This window comes from Parasteatoda tepidariorum, chromosome 2 (genome assembly GCF_982258835.1).
Source record: "Parasteatoda tepidariorum strain Cologne lab strain chromosome 2, Ptep-v5.0, whole genome shotgun sequence".
Classification (NCBI taxonomy): domain Eukaryota; kingdom Metazoa; phylum Arthropoda; class Arachnida; order Araneae; family Theridiidae; genus Parasteatoda; species Parasteatoda tepidariorum.
This window is the reverse complement of record NC_141756.1, coordinates 74,869,276-74,897,054: the sequence shown is the minus strand read 5'-3', so window position 1 is coordinate 74,897,054 and position 27,779 is coordinate 74,869,276. Positions and strand designations below refer to the sequence as shown.

At 31.6% G+C, this 27,779-nt stretch overlaps 2 protein-coding genes across 2 annotated transcripts in view; one reads left to right on the top strand and one right to left on the bottom strand.

Moving 5' to 3' along the window:
- Positions 1 to 3,090: 3,090 nt before the first annotated feature.
- The window catches only part of LOC107452733 (F-box/LRR-repeat protein 16), a 70,745-nt gene continuing 46,056 nt past the window's right edge, over positions 3,091 to 27,779 (bottom strand). The window contains exons 3-4 of the mRNA XM_071177686.2: positions 14,934 to 15,082; positions 3,091 to 4,650 (exon numbers count right to left, since the gene is read on the bottom strand). Of these exons, the coding sequence (XP_071033787.2) occupies positions 4,502 to 4,650; positions 14,934 to 15,082 (298 nt within the window). The 3' untranslated portion in view covers positions 3,091 to 4,501. The remainder of the gene's footprint in view (positions 4,651 to 14,933; positions 15,083 to 27,779) is intronic.
- On the top strand, positions 6,737 to 10,061 carry LOC107452736 (photoreceptor outer segment membrane glycoprotein 2). Its single transcript, XM_043057175.3, has 2 exons — positions 6,737 to 7,385; positions 9,398 to 10,061. The coding sequence occupies exons 1-2, from the start codon at positions 6,886 to 6,888 to the stop codon at positions 9,894 to 9,896; spliced, it is 999 nt and encodes a 332-aa protein (XP_042913109.1). The 5' UTR covers positions 6,737 to 6,885; the 3' UTR covers positions 9,897 to 10,061.

Sequence of the window (27,779 nt, the reverse complement as noted above, 5' to 3'; positions counted from 1 at the left end):
AATTATTTTTTTAGAACAAGTAGATAAATGAACATATCTAACTATTAATATTATAAAATATCTAAATATTTTGGTTTAGTTAATTAAATTTTATAATAAATGAATATCAATAATTAATGAGTTGTAGGGAAAAAAAAATCTACTTTGATTTAAACGTATATATTTATTTGTGTGAATTTCTTCTTATTTTAGAATTTGATAATTGTAGACGTTGAATATAGAATAAATATAAAGAATTTATTGGGAAACAACGTGTGTAGCTCTAAGATAATTTAGCTGTTAAACATCTTAGCTACACCTAAATTATTTCTTTTACTTACTAAAACGTTATTAAGTTATATAATATTTTTTAGTTTTATTATGCATTTTCCCCTTTTCATTTTCGAATTTTAAATTTTTAATTAATTTTTAAAATGTGCAATTTATATTTATTTAATAAATAAAAAAATCAATAAAAATTTGCAATTTTTTGTTGATTGCAATTATATTATCTAAACTAACTCATACCTGTCAACTTTATTAAAATTACTTAAAAAGTTAATTAATTTTTTATTTAAACCTAACAGGCTAAGGTGAAGACATAATAAATCGTCTTTGTTATAGTTTCTAAAAACTGATTTTAAAATGAATAAAATATTTTTATATTTCTAATAAAAGCAATTCATTTTTTTCTGGTGAAAATTATTTTACAAAAAATTACTGAAGTTGGGAAAGTAGCTTAAGAATAAATTTTCTTGTGTATAAAAATTGTCATTTTAATTATATGATTTGGTTTTAACCTAATTATTTAAAAGTAACTTAAAATAATTGTATTTTTTAATTTTAAACTGCTAAACAGCTGTAAAGTAACAGCTTAAAGTGAGATTATATGAAATTTAATTGAAGTAAAAAAAATATATTAAAATAATTTGAATTAATTTTAATTTATTTAGTTAATTAAACTACTTCTAAAATTATTATTAAAATTTATTCAAAAAAATTTATTTTAAAATGAAAATATTAAAATGTATCTTAAAAAAATATTTTTTTTAATCGCTGCATCTTTAAGTAAGATTTCTATTTGTGCAGTTGACAGGCATGCTAACTGTATCACTCAACTGTCACTAACATATCTAACATTAAATATTTCCTCTCTGGTTTGCTATACACATTGGAAGACCACAGAAAGTAAATTTTCTTTTAAATTCAATATTTATCTACATAAATGTTTGGTCAGCTTTTTACGTATATACGGCATTAAACACAAATAGCATGAATGTGGTTTTGAATCTAATAAATTCGTTTTACTATTCTAATCTTCAAATTTAAATTACTAAATTTAAATTACTATTAAACAGTTTATTATTATTTTTTATCTATGTTAAAATAAAATTTTAAGCTACTTTTTATATTTGTTTTTTTTTCTATATTAGTGATGCACAACCTGTAGCTCAGAGGACAATTGTGGCATTCAAATGGTTTATATCTTTATATGCAGCTTATTGCCCTCTAGCTAAGAAATAATTTGAAAAGTCTTCTAAAAATTTTTTGTCATTAAAAAAAAAAAAAAAAAAAAAATCTAGATTTAAAAAAAGAAAGAAGAAATTCTAAATTTTTTAAAAGGAAATTCGTTTAATCATAAGGTTTTTAAAGCAGATATAGTTAGTTCAAGGGTTTATTTTAAAAATAAAATTATTTTTCTATAACAATATGCAATTTTTTGTAGGTAAATTAAGTGCTTGTTTGTCTCAATATTCTTGCACTTAAATGTAGTATTTGCAAAATATAATGGTCACTACTGGCCATCAAGTGACTAAACATAACAAATGGCAAAAAAAGAATTGCCAGCTAATTGCCACCTTTTTTGTCGAAAATGCTTCCCATGTACATTTTTTAATGAATATAGAATTGGGAATATTTTTATAATATTCTTAAAATTACTTTATGTATGTAACCTTATTTCTTAACATTTTTTTCTTTATTTCCTTGTAATGTTAACCATATTTTAAAAAACTCCTTACTTTATTAATATCAAAAATTTTTTAAATTATTTAAAATTTCCAATTGTTAAAAATGCTACAACTGCTATCCATTAGTCAAAATAATGTAATTTTGTCCTATATAAAGTAATAATAAATACAAACGTATTGAAAATTTTATAATTATTTGTTAGATTTTTAATTTAATTCTAAAAGTGAATCAATTCAGTAGTTTTCATAGTAGTAATTAAATTGCTTTTGGCATAATTTTTCGAATCATTGCTACTTTCAAAAGCTCAAATATATAGCCGGTGGGCTTCCTCTAAACAAAGATTATGCACCACTATTTTATATCATTGTATGGGCTAAAGAAATATTTAGAAAATAGAATATTCTAAAGGAATTAGTTTTTCTAATTTCAGTTCAACTACAATCTTTTTCCTAATTATTTACTTAATCTGACCAAAATTACTCTTTTATAACAAATTATGCATTGAAGTTAAAGGATTTGTTTTTCATGTATGTACATTTGCGAATTCCTTCTAGCTAGTAAATTTATAAAACATTTTTTAAAGTTAAAATTTAAATTCATAATTGTTATAAGACACTAGTTGTTTGAGATTGGTTTGAACTTTAAGAAAATACATCTTTTTTTTTAAGATAGGAAAAAGGTGTTCGGGCTGTTTTGCACAGGTAGATTTTTTTTAAAATGAAATTTAAGTTTTAATTTTCTGTAGCAGAGCACTTGTTATTGAATTATGTTTTAAACACTTAAGAAGTTCTTACTGCTGTTTTTTAAGAGCGCTTTAAAAAGCAATTGTGATATTGCCAAAAATATTTTCTTTGTTAAAAGGGTTTGAGAAACATTAAAAAAAGCATGAAAAATAGACCGCAAAAAATCTGGTGTCATAATAATTGCTAGTTACTATTTTTACCATATTTTTCTATGGGATCTGTATTATTTTTGTTTTATATGTGGGGTTATGTTTTTTTTTATTAGATTTATTTTTAATCTACTGATATATAAGGTAGTGAGAAAGCATTTTTCAAGTAGATTAAAAAAAATGCTTAGTTTTATAAATCATATGATTCTTGAGTTTTATAAATCATATGATTCTTGTTATTTTAATTCTTTCTTTTTTTAATTTGCATGATTCATATGCATCTGATACTTGTGCCTTGCCATAAATGAAAGAAATTATTCTCATGATTTTTATTGTTTTACATTCTAAGCTATGTTTTATGTCTTAAAAGTTGTCATTTTTGCTATTAAAATTGATTGAACTAACAATTTATTCTAAGCATACAAGAATATTTGAATTTGAAGTAAAATAATTTTTAATTAACTTATTTGCTATTTAATTAAATTATTTGCTTTTTTATTATTTATTTTGTGAAATCATTCTGTTACTTTGAAAACTAGCAAGCTTTCGATTAATATAGATTAAGATGGGATGCATGATAAAAATGTCTGTGAATATTTAGACATACTGTATCTAACACAGTTCTCACAGAAAAATAGGTTAACTTTTAGTAACTATCGTACAGTGAAACCTCCAGGAGAGACTACTTTTGGGGCACATGGAAGTTTTTCCATAAACTTTGTGGTGAAGGAAGCCTTTAAGAGGGACCATCAAAACCTTTCCCACAGACCGAAATAACCTCTGCACCAAATGCGGAAAAGTCAAATAAGGAAGCAAGAAAAAATACCAAAGTCAAAACAAGTATTAACAAAACAAATAAGTAGATTCAAATGTGTTCAAAATATTTGTGAGTGGCTCCTATTTAGAAAGCTCTTTTTGATAATCTCTGAAAGACATTGTCAACCTCATGTTGCAGTCAGTGTGTACTCGACACAATGTTATTAATGATTTATCATTAGAGTTGAAAGTTAAATTAGAAAAAATAAGTTTTTTTTAGATAAAACTAAGCATCTCAAACAAATAACAATGAAACAAAAATATTAACAAAACAAATAAGTAGATTCAAATGTGTTCAAAATATTTGTGAGTGTCTCCTATTTAGAGAGCTCTTTTTGACAATCTCTGAAATAGATCGACAACCTCATGTTGCAGTCAGTGTGTACTTATTTTTATGTAAACTTACTTACTAAATTATATGTAAACTTTAACAAAAAATATAATTGTTTATTTATTTAAAAATAATTCTATCATTCTCAATTGGTAAATTGGTTTTTACTCATAATTATTGTATCAGTAAAGGTCATTGTTATTGACGCTAAATTTTATTCATCAATCCGGTTTTCATGACACCAAAACTAGTGGGTTTACTGCACCAAGAAAATGATGCTGAGTAAAATTGAAATTGCTTGCAAAAAATTCCTGTACCTTCGATAACATTTTGAAGTCAATGAATTTAACAACCAACCTCCATTAACGACCCTTTTACTGTGGAACAGAGAGTGGTCACTCCCAAGAGTTTTCACTGTATATGCATATTTAAAATAATGTAGCTTTAATTATTTTTATGCTGATAGATAATGTTTGGTAGTAATTATTTTGATTGATAGCATAATTACATAATTATTCAATAATGAGACAACGAGGCAAGTTTTGATGTAAATACTGTACTAGTTCTTTTGAAGCGCCCCTGCAATTGGTTAATTCTAGCTCTTGAAGGTGCCGTAGCTGTGTCAATGTTGATAATCCGTTTGCTGTAACCAATGAACAACCTGGAACACAATTAGAAATAAAATTGATTGCATGTATTTCTTGCTAAGATACATTGGCAGTGCTGTGCAATTTGAAATTTAATGTTACACAAATGAACTTTTTTTATTTATTTAAGTGCGCAAAATAAAATTAATAAATAAACAAACATCCGAGTTACTTTTGGTCTGATAATCGAATTTTCGTGTACTAAGTAGAAATTCCATGGTTTTCAAGGCAACATTAAAAGAATCTAAAATTTTGCCCTGTTCAATAGGGAAAATATTTTCCCTATTGAAGCTAATTCCCTTATTTTAAAAGGTCAAGAATCCGTATCTGGGCCGGGAGGGATAGCCTGGTTGGTAGGACACTGGACCCATGTCCAAGTGGTCTTGGGTTCGATCCCCGCCGGCCGAAGACTTTCCGTGTAGTAAATGGTAACTGCTGCAAGTTAAATCTGCCGAGTCTCAAAGTCCTCCATGCTCCCATAACAAATTATACCTCTGGGGTTACTGATTCAGGAACTTTCATGTCTTCTGGATTGGTTCAAAATTATAAACCTAAAATTGGGTCGGTTGTTCAACGAGGGTTATAAAATAAAATAAAAAGAATCCAAATCTGCAACTACAAATGTATGTTTATTCGAAGAAAATACGTTTTGTATCTGATTCCGTAATTTAAAATATCATCTGCTATTATTAATTACCGTATTGGACCTATTTATGGAACTATTGGGATTTTTGTTAATACGACAAAATCCGATCTTAAATCAGGTGTTTCGTTTTTTTATTTTACGCACAATACGATTAAAAATTGGGATTAAAAATATTAATTACAAAGAAAATGTTTTGACACAATTTCAAAATAGTGAGTTTCAATAGTTGTATAATATGTCTTATTAATTTAATAATTGTAAAATTTGTATTATCCTACGGATAACCAGTCAACTTTTCATTTTGTGACATTGCTAGGTTAACTGTTAATCGGAATTAACTAAAACATAAATATTATTTTGCTTATAAAATCCTCATTTTTGCTCTAATATAAGCAAAAATCTGTTCTGAAGCGTGGAAAGAAGTTTTCCCTTTATCAAACATACACAACGCAGAGCTTGTTGTGTAATAAAACTTATCGAACCTGTTTCCTGGCTTCGGAGATCTCCTCAATATGTGTCAAATATAAACATTGAAAACGAAACAGTTAAAAGGTTCTGAATTGAAAATTGCCTTAATTAAAGATGTGGAACAAGAAATTATTTTTCCATGGTTATATTGCCGTCTGACGCAAGCAGGCTGCATTTTCAGTTTTTTATTTTTATTTTTCTTCCTAAGTGTTTAAGTATGGCACTACACAGTTAAACAATTTGTGAATATATAAATATTTTCTTGGTGATTTAGCTCTGTTTACTTAAATCTGCATCAACACGAAACTAGCAATGCGATGATAATGCCCCAATCTTAAGGCGGTAATACAGAGTAAGAATATCTGTCTTAAAAGCTTGGAGGGGGGATTTGGACTTCGCATAATATAATTAACATGTTCTTTTATTTAACTCTTCAATTGGATACCGGTTCGACTCACACGCGTGATGTCGCTTACAAGTATCCAATTAAATCTGGTTTAAATTACATTGTTAGGCATAATCACCCAATTCTAAAAAATGTTTCTTACGCCATTTTTACTTTCATATATCGTTTTAACCAAACGTAGTTGAATCTATATTGTGAAAAAACACTTTCTCTTGAAGTTTTACAGCAATGTTTTAAAGTCTAAGTAAAACGTGAAGATGCAACGTTATAACTCCTATATATATATTTTAAGAGTTTAAGGTAAAATGATAATGAAAAAGAAGCTCGCCAGAAATACGCGTTTCAGAAAATGGACTAAGTTCAAAGTGAATGATTTAGGAAATGGACAAATCATTTCAACCCGTTTCTTAAACTGCTTTTATGGCTATTGTATTTTTAAGGATTTTCTCTATTGATGATTAGTATCAAAAGAAAAACATATTAAACGGATTTTCATATCATTTCAGCTCACACGCTTTTTTCAATCCGGTACGAGGAATAAAGTAAGCTGTAAGCTAGAATTATCCAGTATATTAAAAGCAAGCACATAAGCGAAACAAGTCAACTATCAATAAAGAAACGCAGAGCTATAAGCGATAAGCAGAGAGCTGGCCGCTCTAAACTATACTCAATACTATCAATAAAGCATATTTTTCTTGCTAAATCTTGTAAAGGTAATTAGCATATTTTATGGCCGTTTTAGCCATCCGCTTAGGAGAACATGCCCGCCACTATATGGGGATTGTGTTGCTTTTTTTGCATCTATCAATTGCCATGATGAACTTAATTATGGTTGGACTAGGCATCGGGTTAGCTGTTCTATTTTCTCAACAAAAAGCTATTTTAAACAATTTCAATTACAAAAAACATACACACTTCATCATATTTTCAAGTATAATATTGATTATTATCCATTTGATTGGAGCGAAATTGTTCCACGATTGTTCCAGTGTAATAACGCGATTGCGAATTTTGAATTATGTGGTGCCTTATATTGGGGTCCTGTTTGGAGCTTTTGTTTTAACTATGGCTTTAAGTATTTCTTGTTCCGCAGCTGTACGTTCTTTACAGAAAGGCCACGAAAAGGGATTCAAAGATTTAATGGGGAAGTATGACGTGGATGGGAACGCTAGGAAAGAAATTGATATGATGCAAATTTCCAACAAGTGTTGTGGAAGTACAAGTTACCAGTAAGTACTCAAACATATTGGATTGTTGAAAATGTTTATTCTGGTTTCCCTAGTACCCAAACGGGTTTAAGGAGAATTTTCGAAATTAAATAAAACTAAATTTGCAGACAGAATAAGTTTAAGCAAATTTTAGTTTTATCAAAACATAATTATTAAAATTGATTGATTGATTGATTTGTTCATTTACGTCGCACTAGAGCTGCACAATGGGCTATTGGTGACGGTCTGGGAAACATCCCTGAGGATGATCCGAAGACATGCCATCACAATTCTGATCCTCCGCAGAGGGGATGGCACCCCCTCTTCGGTAGCCTGACGACCTGCACTCGAAGTCGAGCACTTTACGGTAGAACAGTTTAGCGAGGACCAATACCGCGCACACTGACCGCAGCCAGTGATGCTTGACTTCGGTGATCTGCTGGGAACCGTGTATTAACGATCAGTCCACTGCGGGACTTATTAAAATTGAAAATAAATAAATAATGAAACCAATTCTTCGCAAATTCATTTTGTAATCTGAATTAATATGTACGTTTCTTTTCTTCTTTTGATTAAAAAATAACCACAATCAATGCGGTTCTAAGCCATTTTATCTGTTGTACATTTTAACTAATTTATTTTTGAAGGGTATGCAAATGAATTTTTGTGTTCCGGTTTCTTACCCAATTGAATTTTCAATTGGACATCTAATTAAAACCAAAGAGGTGTATTCTTTAACACTTTTTGATCCCGCACTGTGTGAAGAAACGGTTCTCAGTGGAGCACAGAAGTAAACTGGATGCTGTCAATAAGCGAGTGGGTGACCACTTTGATCAGCCTGCGTAGGAACCGAGGGCACGTGGTATCGATCCTTATTAAATGGTGCTACCGTAAAGTGCTCAACTTCGCGCGTAGGATATCGGGCTACCAAAGCTGGGAAGCCATCCCCTCCGCTGAGGATCAAAATTGTGATGGCATGTCTATGAACATCCTTAGGGATGTTTCCCAGACCAATAGCCCCCTGTGTAGCGCTAGTGTGACGTAAATAAAGTACCTACCTACTTAATAGTTTTAGGTAAAGAATAGGTTTTCAGTTCAACAAAATGTACATATTCTTGCGCATTTCTTTGCAGATTTACAGTTCGGAAGAAAAATTTTCAGTAAAAAAAATAGGGTGCTTTTACATTTCGCTATTTCCAATTTCGGCTGTTTTATCTATTTATTTAAAAAAAGGGGTGAAAACTGTTGAATTTACTTGCATTTTGTAAGGTGCATTGGCGACTTTATCGCCTACTCTGGGGAAATGGATAAGTACCAAAAATTGTGTAGTACTCTTTTATTTACTGATTTTCTCGAGAAAAGAAAGATTTGGCTTGTTTCTTTTTTCCTCTGCTTGTTAAACATATACAAGCTGAGGGACTTCGGTGAATAAAATATAAATTTAACATTATATTGTTTTGATTTTTGTTATTTTTGTCTCATAAAAATTTGTTTTTTTTTTTATGCAATTATATAATAAATTTATTTGAAAGCATTGGGTTGAGACTCGTTAGTATCAACTTTCGCTCCATTTAATTTAATTATAGTGAATTATGTTTTTATACCATTTATGAACATAATTATTGCGAATTATATAGTCTGTCTAAGCTGAGAACTCTTCCCGCCACAAAGTGTGGGGCTGTCTGGTGCTATGGAAACAAGAATGGCGCATTTTAAGGAGGGTACCTTCACTCTAGGACTAACACAATAGAAGGAAGAAAGAGATTCCCAATCTCTCGCCGACAAGAGCCGAAAACAATCCAAAACAGTGACCTCGCATCCCTACTTGAAATAGTCATACCTCGTTACCATAGTTACCGCCACAGGTTCAGACGGATGCCTGGAGTTTTTATTTTAGACAAACTATAGTTTTATACTATTTGTGTCTTATTTTTCGTGTTTGAGTATGTAAGAATTCTTCAAATTTTAAGGCATTTTAATGCACTTTTTTATAGTTTTATTGAGATACCCATGTTTGAATCTTGCCTTTTTAGAGATTGGATCGAGATATCATGGCATTCCGATGAATACATTCGCCCAGAGTTACAGTCCATGAAAGGTAGAGGCGTTCCATTCACCTGCTGCGATCCTGCATACACGGGACCCTGTCTTCACGATTCTGGTGAACACAAGCGTCCAGGATATAACACTGTAGAAAAGGGTCAAGCGTTCTATTCCAGCGGTTGTAGCGAAATCGCCTCTGCAACTTTGCGATTGATGCTATCGAATCTTGCTATATGGATTCTTCTTCCTGCTTGGTTAGAAGTAGTGGCCATGGTTGTAGCCAAGTATCTGCATAGTTCTGCTCAAAATGCTATGGACTCTGGTGACGAGAGCGGTAAAGGGTTTGGCTTTCTGATGGATAGTTGCCCAATCTCTTGTCTGAGCTTTTTGGATTGCGATATTTATGGAATGCAGATGAAGCAGAAGTTGGCCACGACAGCTAAAACTAAGGTTAAGAAGGCAAAGAAAAAGAAAAAAACTAAGAAGTGAAATTTCGCTCCAACTGAGGGACTAGGACGTTATTTCAGAGCGATCATTAAGAAAAAATTAACGCAATTAAAGAAATTAGCTAAAATTTGTTTTCATTGAATAACAATAATTACAGCGTTTAATATTACAGAAATAAACGTTGATAAACTTTTTCTTCTCTTAAAACATGTACTTTTTTCTTTGTACCTTTAATCAATACAAAAATATTTTTAGCGCTAATCTTTAGTTCATAGTGTGCATTTTTGTTGATTGGTTAATATTAAAGTTGGACGATTGTCTTTTGTAAGTACATACATTCATTTTTCAACAACTTTTTAATATTATTTTGTATATAATTTTATTTTAAGCAAATATAAAATGTTACTTATGAAATACATAATACTGGAAGTTTCATATAGATGATTCCTCTCTTCAGACTTTAAAATATATATATTTAAAACTATGATGCATCCAAAGATAAGCATTTGAAAATTTGCCCAGAACTACTGAGTTTCATAAAATGCTGGCAGTGATGAATAGAGTTCTATTGCCATGGCCCATCTGGATTCTAGAATTGGGTACTGATTCGGTGACTTGTATCATTATTTTGTAATTGATTCGAATCTGTTAATTCGATAATTCGAAACACAGTTATTTTTCAGAGCAACGATAAATCATTAAAATTCTGGTTGCTTCAATTTAGAATTAATTTTATTTGAAATCAATACAACATTTCAGTTTTTGTTGTAATTAGGCGAACTTTTCATGCACATACTGTTCATGTACGTAATACGCATGTTCATGTTCAGGTACGTACTATTCATGTACCTACTACGCATATTTATTTCATTTTAACAGTCGACCCAATTCTTAGTTTACGACTATCAATGTTCAACTACGTAGCCTTGTAATTTTGAACTAATTCCAGAGACAAGGGGAATCAAGCATTGGGACAAACTAGTTTTAGTGAAAGACTTTTTGATAGAACTAGCCCTCATTTCCCTTACATGGGGAGGAAAACCACGAAAGCCTCACACGGCTAACTAGACGGCAAGATATTCTAATCCATGATTTCGTTCACAACTGAGGATATTTTACGTCAGCATTGTGCTCCGGGAGCAAAATTCGTACCAACCAACCATCGTTCGGACTCGAACAGGGCTACCTTATTGTGAGGCAAACGCTCTTTTCTCTGAGCCAACGCGGCTGTATCACTCATGTTTATAGTTTTTGCACTTTTATTTAAAAAAAAAAAAAACAACGTTCGGAATATGATGACTTATTTATGGTAACATTGTTTTCTATTAATCCGCTTGTAATAAATACTGAGCCAATAAACTGATAAATGTTTAAAATAAACTGATAAAACCAGTAAACTGATAAATGAATAAACTGATAAAAATCAAGGACAAAATGGATCAGTACATTTATTCGAATTATAGATTCGAAATAACTAGTTCAATCTACATATTCAAATCATTGCCAAAACGATGATTGAGATGAATCACCATAGGTGATTAAAATTTTTCATCCAAGTATATTATCCTACTATCCAACTCTACGATGGTATTACTCTATTATGGTACTATCCAATACTACTGTAAAGTACAAACCCCATAAAAGATTCACTTTCGTCATGGCCACGTAACCCAAATATATTTATTATTACTTTATTTAAATTCTCCTCAATCTTTTTTAATAACAGAGTTTGAATATTACCATTTGTATTTGGCGCAGTTTAGCCCCTTCCAGCTCTAGTGTCATTGAACTAAACTTATAACCAACCAACCATGAAGTGAAAATTATTAAACTTCTTCCTATTCATGCGAATTTTACGAATAATTAAAATGTCTAATTTTTTTAAGGTAAGTTGAAAATTTAAAAATATCTCGTTAAAATGGCGAATATAACTTAAAGACCTATGCAGAGGCATATTTATAGGAGTCATTACTTTTAATAATTAATGAATGAAGCACAATTGAGGAAGGTATAGTTAATATTTTAATTTAGTTCCGTTGTTAACTCTGTAATGCAATAAATTGTTGAATATTTTATTTCATTTGCATTAAAAAAATGTTTATCTCATTTTCTTTTGATGGTAAGGTAAATTGTTGACGAAGTTGGAGTGAAGAGTAAGCTAAGTAAGCATTAAAAAAGGTGAGTATGCATGCAATTCTTTCTAACTAGGTGTGAGAAATGTTACGCTTTTCCAAGCGAAATCCAAGCCAAGAAGTGTGACTAATGGATGGTAGTTGGAAGATACCTGCTCTCTTTATGTCAAGGTTGTTATTTTAAAACTCACAAAAGTGTAGAAGAGAATCTCAGGTGGTTCTTTGCTCGCCAAACACCCATTTGGCGGTAAGCCGATCTGTCACGTAAGCGGTATTTAAAGATCTTTCATGAATCTCAGGGAATTCTTGTTGGCGAACAATAAACGCTCTGTAATTCTTGAAGACATTTTGTGTAATATTCAAGTGTGATATTGATTCGGTTCCAGCTTGACTAAAGTTCCACTTTTATGTGTTGGCTTGTTTTAAAGAATGTCTTTACGTAATAGCATTCCTTAAGAGAAATTCATTTGCTGCAGATTTGTTTGATGCTGAGTTTGGTAAAATGAATTATATAGTGATTCAAATCAAACGAATTAGTTTAAGTAATCGAATCTTTAATTTAAGTGACTCTTAGTGTAATATTGATTTGCTTCCAATTCTTTTGATTCAATTGATTTGGTTCCAGTCTGACAAAAGTTCCATTTTAATAGGTTGGCTTGTTTTAAAGAATGTCTTTACGTAATAGCATTCCTTAAGAGAAATTCATTTGCTGCAGATTTGTTTGATGTTTAAGTTTGGTAGAATGAATCATATAGTTATTCAAATCAAACGAATTAGTTTACGTAATCGAATCTTTAATTTAAGTGACACTTAGTGTAATATTGATTTGGTTCCAGCTTGACAAAAGTTCCATTTTAATAGGTTGGCTTGTTTTAAAGAATGTCTTTACTTAATAGCATTCCTTAAGAGAAATTCATTTGCTGCAGATTTGTTTGATGTTTAAGTTTGGTAGAATGAATCATATAGTGATTCAAATCAAACGAATTAGTTTACGTAATCGAATCTTTAATTTAAGTGACACTTAGTGTAATATTGATTTGGTTCCAATTCTTTTGATTCAATTGATTTGGTTCCAGCTTGACAAAAGTTCCACTTTTATGTGTTGGCTTGTTTTAAAGAATGTCTTTACGTAATAGCATTCCTTAAGAGAAATTCATTCGCAGTAGATTTGTTTGATGCTAGAGTTTGGTAAAATGAATTATATAGTGATTCAAATCAAACGAATTAGTTTACATAATCGAATATTTAATTTAAGTGACATTTACAGAAAAAATAATCAAATTAAACAACCATATTTCAACTTAACATATTTCAATTAAGAGATCATGCTCTTTAGCATTACCCGCTTTGTTATGATATTTAGATTTTTTTTGAATGAAATGGCGCGAAATTAGCTATTAATCTAAGTTATTAATTTTTAATGTGATTACCATTTTTACATAATTTCATATCAAAATATTGTTACTTATCTAAATATAATGCTTTGCAGAACGCATATGTCTTTGTTTCACCGAAATGAATTTAAAAAAAAGAAAGAATTGAATTACAAGTTTTTATCTTTTTGAAAAAGTAAGACTGTAAATTATTACAATTTTGTCGTCGTTCGTTGCTAATGACACTTGGACAAGCCAAAATTGCCAGCCATTGGCGTTGCGAATTAAGTCGGAAATGTGCGCCTTTCGTTTAACAGGAGAGCACCGCTAGGGTGAAGTATGTCTTGGCTCAGAATAGCACGGATAGATAGCAGCACCACTCAGTCGTGAGGTCACTTCCTCAATTTAGGCATAAATCTGAAGGGGAACGGAATTTTCTCCAGATCTTTGTACCCATGGTCAGACAGACCACAGGACTTTGGATTCCACAGAGTTTACGAGCATGTATATCGCATGTAATCGGTGGGTTTTAGTGGAGTAGATGATCGAACCCCAGTCTCCAGAGACCGATTCTCTAACCACTGGGCTAATACTGCTCTGATTTTGGCGTTTAAGGGGTTAATTGTTGTGGCGCTGTAGCAGACTTAAAAAGAGTTTATTGTAGAAGCCAACAAAATGTATAATATTGCATATTCGAGAAAATTTCTTCGCATGATAAATCTATAAATGTAACATTATTTATTTTATTGATATCAGTTTATTTAAATCAATTTATTGAAACCAAGGATTCGGATTCTTTAATCTAAGTTTTGTTGGTTCCGTTTGCTAACGGTATGAATGATTGGATAAAATCCATTTATCCAAAAAAACGTATTTGAATCACGAAAGTGACTAACCTTTTAGCTTGATATTAGCTTCATATTGTAAATTTATGACAAGTATAATTATTTCTTGACTGATATTAGTTTATTTGAATCAATTTATTGAAACCAAGGATTCGGATTCTTTAATCTGAATAAACTTTGTTGGTTTTTTTCGCTAAAGGTTTGAATGATTCGATAAAATTCATTTATCCGAAAAAGTATATTTGATTTGATTCGAATCACTAAAGTGACTGACCATTAGCTTGACTAAAACGATTTAGGTTTTTTTTTTCCTAGCGAAGGATACGTTTTGTAAGACGTTTTGTAGACTTTTGTCAAACTAATGGCTGAATGAAGTAATTGTTAGCCTCATATCTAAGGTAAAAAAAAACTTTTTGTTCTTAAATAAATAATCTTGCTACAATAAGAACTTGTTCTTCCTATTCTCTTCAGAAATTTATAGAGGGAGTTGCTTAAAAATCTAGTTCAGTTCTATTGCAGTATTATACGGAATCTTTTGTTCATACAGAAGACAATAAATAATGCATTTTTGCGTGCATTTCTTTCTAAAATACAATGCAAGAGATATTTTTTTCTTTACTTTTATATGAAATATCGATCTCTAGAAACGCTTAAATTTTTGTAAAAAAAAAAGTTATTATTCATACATTTATTTCATAAATTATGTATAATAGTTAGAGTCAAATTTACCTGCTAGTGAAAGAATTTGTAGATTTCGCATGCAGCACAAATGTTTTATTCCATAGTCTCTAATTTGAGTACACCAACGTAGGTATAGAGTACATAGGTTGTTCATTGTTGATAAGTATCCAATTCCTACGTCTGTTATATGTACACATCTGAAAATAAAATGAAAATGAACTCAGATAAATTTATAACGAACAATTTAAATACAAAGTATTATCGTCGTCTCCATCGTGAATTTTTCTTTAAATCCTTCAGGACCAGCAGAATGACGAATAAGCGCTTCCCCAGGCCTGCATACTCCGAAAGTTTACGTATTAGAGAGTACGTAGTACACGCAAAGGTGACCAGATTTCTAAATCAGGATCTGAGGAGAAATCAGCGAGACGTCCTCAAAAAATTTTGGGATTCGAGGATATCCATTTATTTATAGAAAATATTAATTTATGTTTGCCAAAAAGTTTTCTTTTTTTAAAAAAAATAATAACTTAGATGCAGAACCATCTTTACCAAGCTTGCGATTACTAAGCAGTTTTAATACATCATTCGCTCTTCTGCATTTGCTTAACACTTGTAAAATGAAGTTCATGATTATTTTATTTTTTGCTGAAATTATTTTCAGGCGAATATGGAGTTTCCATAAGTTAGTTTTAGCATGATGCATTTTTTGCTTTTCGATAGCATTTTCCGTACGACAAAATTATCTTGTTTTATAAAACATGCTCATTTCTGATTTTTCTCTTTTTTTGTTGTTGATATTTCGCTGCATATAAAAAGAAATGGGACAATACGAGGACATTTGAGACAGAGAGCAAGATTTGTAACAATATTCTGTCCACAAAGAGTTTGAAAGTTTTTTTGAGAACAACTTATTAAATTCGAGAACTGTCCTCAAGATTTGAGGACGTCTTGTCACCTTAGTATGCATACTAATACGAGAAGTAATACGAGAGTATCATATTGACATCACGTCCGTGCATGATATGATTATTATTTATTGTCACTAAAAAACGCATAGCGCGGAATTGCTCAATGACTTTATAAAAGGTAAAATAATAGAAAAAAAAAGAAAATTATTCAAAACTGCGAAACCGTATGTAATGTATCGATTTTCTTCTATCTGTCTTTAAAGAAATAAAATCCAAATATCGGTTTCTCATTTGGCTGAATCTCTTCAATTCATTTCTATCGCCAAAAAATAGATCGTTCTCATACCCGCGTATTTACGAGAATCGGATTTAAAATTGTACATTCTAGGAAGTATTACTCTCTTGAGGTATTTAAGTACGAAGCATTTCGATCGGAAACAAATAAACTGGACTCGAAAGTGTGGAGAAAACCCTTTCAAGAGCACAGAAACAAAGCGATATTGGAAGATTTCTCAAGAGGGTAATATTTAGAAGTTTTGTTAATTTCCCTGGATGTGATTTCGAAGTTTTAAGATCTTGTACTGGAATTCGAAGAATAATTCGAAAAAGTTTTCCTTTCTTCCGAATTCAAATGACAATTAGAGTGAATCATTTTCCCATTTGCTTATTAGAAATACCTTCTTTAGAACACTTAAGCTTTGTGATTAGATCGTAAAGTTAAATGTTCTTTTGCAGAAAAGTTAAATTTGCTTTTATGCTTTTTACAAACTTGGATGTTTAGTGTTATCCTTTATGATGTTAAAATGACTAAAAAATTAAATCAATGAAGTCTGTTTTATTGATAATTGAAATTTCAAGAGATGGACGAAAAGTAGAATAACTCGTTGTTTGTATTTTTTCGTATCAATCAGTTATTTGGAGCGTGAGGCTTATGGAGCATTCTCACTGTAAGTAATTCGCATATGCGAACGCATGTCCACGCAATTCGCGCATGCGTGAGCAGTTCATCTTATATGTAATTTCTAAACATTCGCTCTCCAGTTTTGAGCAATCGCAAGGGACTACTTCTATAGTTCTCCACCAATCACCATCGACTGGAACGTGGTTTAGAAAAAGATCATGAGTCCGATTTTGGTACAGATCGCTCTCAATGAGAATGAAATAAAAAACGAGACAAAATTATTATTTTCTTTCTTTATTCATTTGTACAAGTTGTAAGCCCGTTCTTCGTACGAGATGAAAAAGAAAGAAAAAAATCAATAAATCGTTATCTATCAACACGACTGGGGGCCTCCCTGGCCGAGCGGTATCGCCGGTCCAAACGCTCTGTTAAGCATGGAGGTAGCGGGTTCGAATCCCGCCGTAACCCTGGATGTATTCTTTGTGATGTCTTTCTCTGAATTGTTCTATCTGTATTTTCTACTTGACAATGACTTATAAGCCTATATTGAACACACAAGTCAGCAAATGTATGTAATTTCAATAAATCAAATCATCAACACGACGAAATCACTCACAAACCTGAAAGACACAAACCGACAGAATTTATCAAAATTTTCCATTAGTTTAATCAATAACTTTAATTTTATTTTATTAGTTCGTGTGAGTTTCAATTATTTAAGTTTATTTAGACACTCCTCAAAAGCGTAGATATAAATATAAGAAACACGCAGTTCCATATACCTTTAAAAATGCGAATTCAATGATGTCATGATAATACATAGCGAAATTATTAACGTTGATTCTAGGTATGATAACCTAACAAAGGAAACCAAAGATAAATAATTCATAAAGGATGAGGAATAAAACTAATATTTGATAAATTAGAGCTGCAAGTTAGTAAATGACTCATATAAAATATTTAGCAAATCCTATAAAAAAATTTTTGAAGTTATACATCGTATGCGACTTCCAACAAGGTTGCGTTAAACGTTTAACACTACATTTTTATTGGCCGGGAAATCACGTAGTAGGATAAAGTTTTCTCTCATTCATTTCCATATTGTTTTGGTTAAATATTTTAGTTTGATTAAATACACATATAATTTAATAGGGTAATATTTTTTATTTTCAAACTTAGTGGATAACAATTGTAAAAAATGAGTGAAAATAATCCCACGGACAATGCGACGGATTTCAGGTTATGTCAAGGTACGTCTCTTGTGAATATCAATTGATTGTTAGGTTTTCTCTTTTCTAATTGCCATTTATATTTCACCAAATGCAGCCATGAGGGATATTATATTATTTATTGCAAAATCTTTATTGCCACTATCCACTGCAGGTTCACAAGCTCTGGCATGAAGAAATTGATTATTGTGAGCGGCCTGTGATCCTTGCAGGAGATTTTAATGTGAATTTCTAATTACCTGAAGCTGAAACATTATTAATTTTCCTTAAAGACAAATTTGGATTGGAAATGATAAATGGTAGAAATGATCCAACAACCAAAGAGGTAACTACCATTGATGCAGTTTTTGCAAGAAATATTGAAAAAATAGAACTCAAACATTTCGTATCTTACTTTAGTTATCATAATCCCATTGCAAATGTTATAGATTTGGATACTTCTCCACTCGAAAATGATAATTAAAAGATGCGATCAATTGTGAATTGTAAGCATTGTTAATAAAGTTTGTCTTAAAGAAACAATATGATTACACTAAAAATCAATTTCTACCCCTTCTTATTTTCATTTCCACATTACGAAGTTTAACTTCTTAAGCGCGGAGGGACTCCACGCACTATTTTTTCTCTCGTTGTAATGTAGCGCGCGAACTAGTGTTTAGATTGGGAGTTATAAAGTTGAGGGTTAGATCCGCCGTGTCTTTAAACGTATGTATACCGAATTTGGTGCAAATCGATTCTGAGTTGAGTTAGAGAAGGACAGCACAAAGATACTCCAAAGTTTCGGAGGAATTCCAACCAGCTACCTCCACATTTTGGAAGGTTTGGTGGAAGGACCCTTCGGTCACGGAGGCAGACTTTATAATGTGTTAGTAAAAACAAACGTCTTACTTTGCTTTCGCTGCATAGTAATGCAGAGCACAAGTTACTTTAACCATACTATTCATACTTATACAAACAGATCCAGGTGATTACTCGGGCGCTAACTTACAATCGAACGGCCTTTGGCGACTCTCTCTCTTTTTTTTTTAGATTTTCGTCTTGGCTGTAGTTAGTCGCAATTACACGGCAAGCTTTTAGTTCCTATAAAATTTGTTACCTGAACTAAAAAAAAGGCTAGAATCATGTTTTTCTTTAGTTAAAAAAAATTCTAGAGAGAGTTAAAAGCCGCTGGATAGGAAAATTGCTATGAGGACACTGCCAGAGAAGGTCGTAGGTTTATACCACAAAGTCACTTAAGAACCTCAGTGCTTTTGAATGGGTAGTATAAAGTGCTTAATAGACCTCTAGAATGGGGATGAGCCTCTTATGTATCTGTTTCGTTTTCTCTTTAAATGTTTGTATTGGGTTTTGTTGTTATTCGAAGTTAGGAAAAAAGTTCAACCGATTCTGTTATGTATATAACAAGTCCTCATTGGGGACGAACAAGTACTCTTCAAAACCGGTTTTTGTTTACATTTTGGACAAAGTTGAGTCAAATGTTTACGTTTTGGCTACAAGCTCAGTCAACAGTTAACTTCGCTACTTCACAAAATGAAAAGTTGACTTGTTTATTGAAGTAAGGCAAATTTCAATGATAGCTTAGGAAACCAATTAAAAAGAGATGTATGCCGAGATTAAAAGAATTACTAATCAATATTCGCATTTAAATATCTAAGATCTAATAAGATCTTTATACTTTTGAAGCGATGACCTGAATCTTGATTTATTTCTTTGAGATCTGTGTAAGAGAATTAAGGTAAGGTGAAAAAGATTAAATCTACTATTACTGCACACTCTGTTATAGTACACTTGGTCTTGATCTTACATTCTTAATTGTGCTATGTTCATTTAAAATGCAGTGTTGATTGTGTTATGCTAGGAGTAAGTAGAAATAACGCTCGCTGAAAGTAAATAAATAAAAATAATGAAAGTAAACGTTGTAGGAGAGAAATAGCTACGAAGTATTTTGTCATAAATAGTCCTTTTAAAATCTGGAAGGAAAAAAAAAGAACTATAAAACTATCACACTTTAGTGTTTAAATGAGGAAAAATATCTTATCAAAGCCAAACGAATTATTATCAGGGCCGATCAAAACGAAAAAGCTTTGAAGTTCTTAATGATTCAACGCAATTTTTTTGTTTCTTTGTTAAGGTATCCGATTGGATAAAAATCGATGTAGACTGGAAGCGATAATGTGGACTGAAAACGACCCTCCCCCCAAAAAATAAGTTCTAATAAATAATAAGTTCTTTGTAAGAATGAATGTTAGAATTTCTAATTATTTTATTCATATAAAAAGACTTGTTCTCGTATTTTTTGGCAATTGCATACTTTAAATGCAATTTCTGAATAACGTTGATTTTATGAAAGATTACAAAACATAACGAAAAAGCTTATAATGGAAACCCTTAAAACATAACGAAAAAACTTATAATAGAAACCCTTAAAACATAACAAAAAACTTATAATAGGAACCATTAAAGCATTGTATGCAGATTTTCTATAATGTGAGCTATGTTTTAAACTAAGAGCTAAGGTCTAAGTGTTAAATTTTTATTTTCATCATGGAATAAGTAAGAATGTTTAGAATTTTTCTGTAAAAATTCAATATTGGGCAATATATTTAGTTCTGTTCCATCGTTTATTTGAATTTTTTTTTAAAGATTTAAATTCAAAACACAAGTATATCATTGATAAAGAAAAAAAATATTTTGCAATTTATGCATTACGATTTGTTGTAGAATCAATAGCGTGTAGAATAGCGTTGTAGAATAAATAATTTTTATTCTCAAATATACCTTTATTTTGAAAAGAAATTTTAGAGATTTTCAAAGTTTTCTTTAAATTTATAATTTTAGATCCTTGCTTAAAAAAATTAAATTAAAATTTTAAATAACTCTGTTTTTAAAAAAAATTCTGTCGAACGCAGTAGGATATTTCAATGTGCGGCCCATAATGTGCAAATTTTTTTACATTATAAAAAAATATTAAGGGTGATCGATACAGGTTTCCTCGTTTTATCAGAGGTATATTGGAAGGTTACACATTTCAATTCCAGAAGGTTTCAAAACTATAGATCTAATAATAACTTTTGATATAATGGTAAATCGTTTTAAGTATTAAAATGCAATTTATATGATTTAAGTCATCTGTTACTTTAAGTTGGTAACTAATTCTGCAATTTGCTGTAAAAAATGCCAGTATTGCTAGTGAAATGGTTGCTACATTTTCTTTAAACAAAGAATTTATTTCATACTTTATGACCTAGTTTATAATCAGCCGTAGAGTATTAAAAGGCAGATTATTGCTTAAAATATTTTAATGATCCAATCACACAAATATGTAACTTAAAAAAGGCTCGTTACATATTTTATTGTGGTCAAATTTGTAATCTACTACATAAAAAAAGATTTCATCCACAAATTGTTTTTAACTTTTTCAAATAACATTTTATTTTTCAAATATCTTTTATTATCAAGAGGATATCACTTTAAATCTAAGGATTGTTTGAGTTAAGACAATATCCTTTCTTAGATGGAAAAGTGCTATAAAAATGACATACCACACTCTAAATCTTCTTTCTTAAATCCATACCGCCCTTTTTCGTTTATCTGAACTATATCGATTTAGAGAACATCGAATCATCATTACTACAACCAGGAGAAAGTTCGAAATGAATTTTTTTCCATTGTAAGGAAAGTTCTTTTGGGATTCTTTAAAATCGATTCTTTAGTGGATAAAAAGGGTAGAGTTACCCTGGATATGCTTCGCATTTGGCTCTCCAGGTAAATGATCTCAACTCACGAATAGAGCTGCACGTGTAAGCCATGCGTGAATACCTGCACATTGATTTTTTTTTTAATGTTCTGGAGAAGATACTTAGGAGGCACTTTCTTTGGAGATATTGAAGAATTCAACAGAGAGATATTTTGCCGCAAACTTTAATGCGATTTACATAAAAGCTAAACTGCTTTTAGTTGTTCTTTTTGTTTTTAATTCGATGATCTTTGGTACGAACTATGGACCTTATTTTCGACATGATTCAGTAAAAGGTTATTTGTGTAAATGCATCTCGTCGGTTTTTAAATTTGGACACAGTTCGAAATACACGTATATGTTGCATTTGGCTCGCCGGGTATATGATCCCAACTCAGGAATAGAGATGCCCATGTAAGCCATGAATGAATACCTGCGCATTGATTTTTTCTAATGTTCCACTTTCATTGAACATTGGTTTTTTTAATTGCACTTTCTTCGGAGAAGTTGGGGAATTCAGCAGAGAAATATTTTGACGCTAATCTTAAGGCGATTAACATAATGCTGAACTGCTTCTTACTTGTTTTTTCAATTTTTAATTCTGTGATCTTTGGTGTGAACTATGGATCTTACTTTCGACATGATTCAGTAAAAGGTTATTTGTGTAAATGCATCTCGTCGGTTTTTAAATCTGGACACAGTTCGAAATGCACGCTTATGAAAATGGACACAATTGCATTTGGCTCGCCAGGTATATGATTCCAACTCAGGAATAGAGCTGACCATGTAAGCCATAGTGAATACCTGCGCATTGATTTTTTCTAATATTCCACTTTAATTGAACATTGGTTTTTTGAATGGCACTTTCTTTGGAGAAGTTGGGGAATTCAGCAGAGAAATATTTCGACGCTAACCTTAATGCGATTTACATAATGCTGAACTGCTTCTTACTTGTTTTTTCAATTTTTAATTCTGTGATCTTTGTGGACTATGGATCTTACTTTCGACATGATTCAGTAAAAGGTTATTTGTGTAAATGCATCTCGTCGGTTTTTAAATCTGGACACAGTTCGAAATGCACGCTTATGAAAATGGGCACAGTTGCATTTGGCTCGCCAGGTATATGATCCCAACTCAGGAATAGAGCTGACCATGTAAGCCATAGTGAATACCTGCGCATTGATTTTTTCTAATGTTTCATTTTCATTGAAGATTGGTTTTTTAATGGCACTTTCTTTGGATATGTTGATGAATTCAGCAGATAAATATTTAGAGGCTAACCTTAATGCGATTTACATAATGCTGAACTGCTTCTTAGTTGTTCTTTTAATTTTTAATTCTGCGATCTTTGGTGGGGACTATGGGCCTTATTTTTGACATAACTCAGTAAAAAATGATTGGTAGTAAATAATGAGTGCATATTGTCGGTGAGTTTTTAAAGCTGGTCACAGCTCGAAATGTATGTTTATGAAAATGGACACAGCTCAAAATACGCGTTTACGAAAATGGACACAGCAAAAAATCTGCCTTTTCAGTTTTCACCTAAAATTAAATAACTGAACGAGGAATTACGTGCTTACTTTTCCTTAATTATTTAAACACTAAGCATTATAAGGTAGTTTGTATCTTCAAGTCGTAACGGCTAAGGACTCTTGCCTCCCACAGCGATGAACATGTTCGAATCCCAGTTTTAGCTGGTCGATACGAATTCTGCATCTGTCACGCACCGACCACAGTGATGACGTAAAATATCCTCATTGTTAGATGGATCATGGGTTAAAGTCCCCTTGTTGTCAAGCTAACCGTGGGAGGTTTTGTGGTTTTCCTCTCCATGTAACGCAACGAATTGGTTCCATTAAAAATACCCCCACGAGGACTAGTTTCTCTTAATACTTGATCTAGGAGTTCCCTTGCCTTTTGGATTGGGTTTAAAACTACAAGGCTACGGAGTAGAGCATTCATAATAGTAGACTTAAAATTGGGTCTGCTGCTTAACGACGGTTATGAAATAAAATATTTACGGGGCAGAATGTCATTTAGGTATATTACAGATATATTTTTAGGTATATTCAGGTGATGATGTCTCTGTGTTCTGAAATAATAAATTGAGTTTTAAAACTCTAAATTCCAACGATGTAAATTTATGACTACTATTCTAAATTTAGAGCAAGCGTGGGAATTTTGTAAAAATATGTGTTGACCTTTAAAGTCTTTCTTTCTTTTTATTTCCTAAGAAAAAAAAGACTAATTTAATAAGATATACCAAGTGATTAATGTAAATACGATACATTATGATTTTATTTAAAATCATTAATTTATTCATAAAAGAAACAATACTTATAAAAAATGTTTGAAAAACGGAATCGAATGCTATGCTCATTTTCCCAAAAGCGCATTTCGAATTGCGTCGCAGCCCTGGTTGCGGCCAAAGAGCGAATGGCTGACGACCACATAGATTAGCCTGCGTAAGAGCTGAGGGTGAGTGGTATCGATCCTCGTTAAACTGTTTTACCGTAAACTACCCGACTTTGCGCGCAGGTCTTCGGGGCACCAAAACACATCCTCTGAAGAGGATTGAAATTGTACCTCTAGAGCCGTGGTGGCGCAGGAGATAGAGCGTTCGTCTTCCAATGAGATGAACCAAGTACGAATTCCAGCTATGCCTGACCGATACGAATTCCGCACATGGCTTTCACCGACCACAGTACTGACGTAAAATATCCACAGTGGTAGACAGATCATGTGCTAGAATCTCCTTGCCGTTAGGCAAATCTCAGGAGGTTTTCGTGTCTTTCTTTTCCATGAAACGCAAATACGGGTTAGTTCCATCAAAAAGTGCTCCATGAAGGTAAATTTCCCCAATACTTGATCCAGGAGTTCCCCTGCTCTCAGGAGGACTACAGAGATTAAGCATTGCTCAGTAGTTCTTCTGTCTTTTTTTGTCTTCTGGATTGGGTTCAAAATTACAAGACTATGGAGATGAACATTAGTAGTCGTAAAGCCAAAATTAGGTCAGCTGCTCAACGACGGTTATAAAATAAAATAAAATAGTTATTGTATGACTTAAATAAATAAAATACTTCTACTGCTATCAAGTTTAACAAATCGCGATGGAACAGATTCACAAGTTTCAGAGAATTTGTGATAAAATCTACGCATTTCTGCCATAATATTGGAAATCACATTACAAATTGTCAATCAGCTATAATAACTGACAGCAATTCGCAGTGATCATTTCATGTGCCATAAAATACTTCTGCTACAACGACGCATTTATCCACGTGTAGAACCAGCAAATATGCAACTACATTTGTAATATCTGTGTTTTATGCTAAAAATCGCAATGAATTACAACTTTGTAAGATATTTGTGACAGAATATTGACATAATTGTAACAGAATTTGAGTTATATTTTCCCCTTAGTCAACTTTGTAAGATATTTGTGACAGAATATTGACATAATTGTAACAGAATTTGAGTTATATTTTCCCCTTAGTCAACTTTGTAAGATATTTGTGACAGAATATTGACATAATTGTAACAGAATTTGCGTTATATTTTTCCCGTAGACGACAGAAAAAAGGTCTCTTCCCTTTCAAAAAAAATATTTTTGCAAAATCTACTTTTTATTTTCTTCACTGTTTGCTGACTTGTAAATAATATTCCGTAAGAATAACAGATTGAATAACAAGGTGTGGATAGATTAAATGTGCTTCTAAATTGATAATTCCTGCAATTTGATCCATCGTATAATGGCTCAGAGTGAAAATATGAAAGAGAAACAATCAGAAAAAAGTGATAATGGAAAAATGTATCGAAAAGATTTGGGCAGAAGAAAAATTGCATAGAGCAACACAAGATAACGCACGTCTAACGATCAAAGCTTGGCAGCAGGTCAAAAAATGATCTTTTAGTTATGGTTGAAGGGTATGTTTTTTCCGCTTTCCAGTTATTGGCGAGTTTTCTTTTCGATTTTGGCTCATATCTGAGTCTTTTGTTCGTCTTCTGATATGAGAAGAAGGAAACGAATCATATTTAGTTCATATTGAGGCCAGATAAATATTTTTTGTTGTTTGTCCTAAATCGATGCAATTTTCCGGCTGTTGTAGGTTTTATTTCAGTTTTTTATAATATTCAAGGTTAAGATTAATGGCAATATTAGAATGCTTTGTTTTAAGAAAAAAAAAAAAAAAAACGGTCTGATATCGTTTCTCAGCTTTTACCTAATCGATTCCAATTATATTATTGCTGCGTTTTTATTAACTTCTTTTCGTAAGGTTGGAATCTTGAAGTTATAAGTTAGACAATTTCACCTAATCTACCAGACAAATTTTTTCTCTTGGTTATTGCAATTATAATACAGGCTTTTATTTCTTTCAAAATTTGTTACCTCAACAAAAAAAAGCCAGGAATCTAGTTTTTTTTTTTATTAAAAAAAATTCCATACAGGAGAGCGAGTCGTCGAACGACGCTAGATTGGAAAATCGCTTCCCGACTAGCTTGAGCTCTTATATCTATACTGGAGCAACGTATCTGATGACAACGCGAGTTCAAATTGTTTCCTGACAGTTTCTAAGTTGCTTAATTCAATTATATATTATCTTTTTTCAAAATAGTTGGATTAAGCATTTAAAAAAAATCTGCGGATGATTATCAATTTCACCATTTGAATAAATTAGGAAATGTGTAATATAGAGAATATTGGGCACAGATCCTTAACCTTAGAAAAAGATCAGAAATACCGGGCAATGGCTTTCAACATTAACATTAAAAACATAAGTGTAAGGAACACCGGGCAATGGCCATTAACATTATAAAATACATAAGTGTGGGAAATACACAGGATAAATGTATACCGGGTGATGTAATAATTGTGAATTGTTTTATAACATTTGTATTATAATGTTGTTATATTTAAAGTAAATGGTTTGTATCATTTTCTTGACTAAAGAGATTAATGAATTCGTTTAAATTTTGAAACATTTTATCATTCTGTATTGAAAATTGATTAATCATAATAAAACTAAATTAATTCAGTAATATTAAATTTGGAAAAGATTACAGATTTCAAAATTGACAAACCCGTTCAAAATTAATAAAAATTCTTCATTTTAATACATTGCCCGTTATTTTAATTATAATTTTAAACTATTTAATTGCATCAATTATTGCATCTTACACATATTTTTACTATTTTGAAATATATATATTTTTCCCTTGAAAGTGACTGAGACATGTTTATATCACCATATAAACGAATTACTTGAAAGAAAGAAAGCACGAGATTTTGAGTTTTACTTATAAAAAGTTTTTCTTTCTACGTAAAAGTAATAACGCACGAAGATAGCACGTAAAGTTGAAAGCGTGACTTAAAGATTTGAACAAAATTGGATATTTTCTTTCGCATTATTTCAGAGAGGAGTAAGTGCAAAAGTTGATCACGCACATTTTCTTACAAAAACAAATTGTATATTTGAAATAAAGTGTTTGGAAAATACGTTACATAGCGTGCACGGGTGCTTCGGAAAAGTAATTTCTGACTGTTTTTGTTTTCCACAACCCAAAATCATTATTGAGTGGTTAAACTGGATGCCTACACGTGACGTCATCGTGGGTAAATTGCAGCATTTGTCGATTCAGAAGCCAATCAGGTTCGACACCATCAGAATCGAGATACCTGCAAGTGACGTAGTGCAGGTATCTCGATCCTGATTGGTTATTGAAACGTGATTCACGGATCATAGGTTAGAGTCTCCTTGCGTCAGGCTAACCGTGAGAGATTCTCGTGGTCTTCCTCTCCATGTAACGCAAATGCGGGTTAGCTCCATCAAAAGGTCCTACACGAAGGCAAATTTCTCCCAATACTCGATCCAGGAGTTCCTTTGTCTTCTGGATTGGGCTCAAAATTACAAGGAACATTAGTAATCGTAAAACCATAAAATTGGGTCGACGGTCATAAAATCAATATTCAACGACGGTTATAAAATCATCCATTGTAGTATAAGCGAAAGTTAAACAGCGGAAATAACTTCTGATTCACAATACGAAAATATTTACTTCTAACGTACTAGATTCTATGCATCATGAACTATAATATTTAACGACGATCCAGTCTGA

What these genes read in the sequence shown, in the direction of transcription:
- LOC107452736 (XM_043057175.3), top strand. Translation starts at nt 6,886, where the DNA reads ATGGCCGTTTTAGCCATCCGCTTAGGAGAACATGCCCGCCACTATATG. An exon ending in TGTGGAAGTACAAGTTACCA is followed by an intron (nt 7,386 to 9,397) that starts GTAAGTACTCAA and finishes TTGCCTTTTTAG; the next exon opens with AGATTGGATCGAGATATCAT.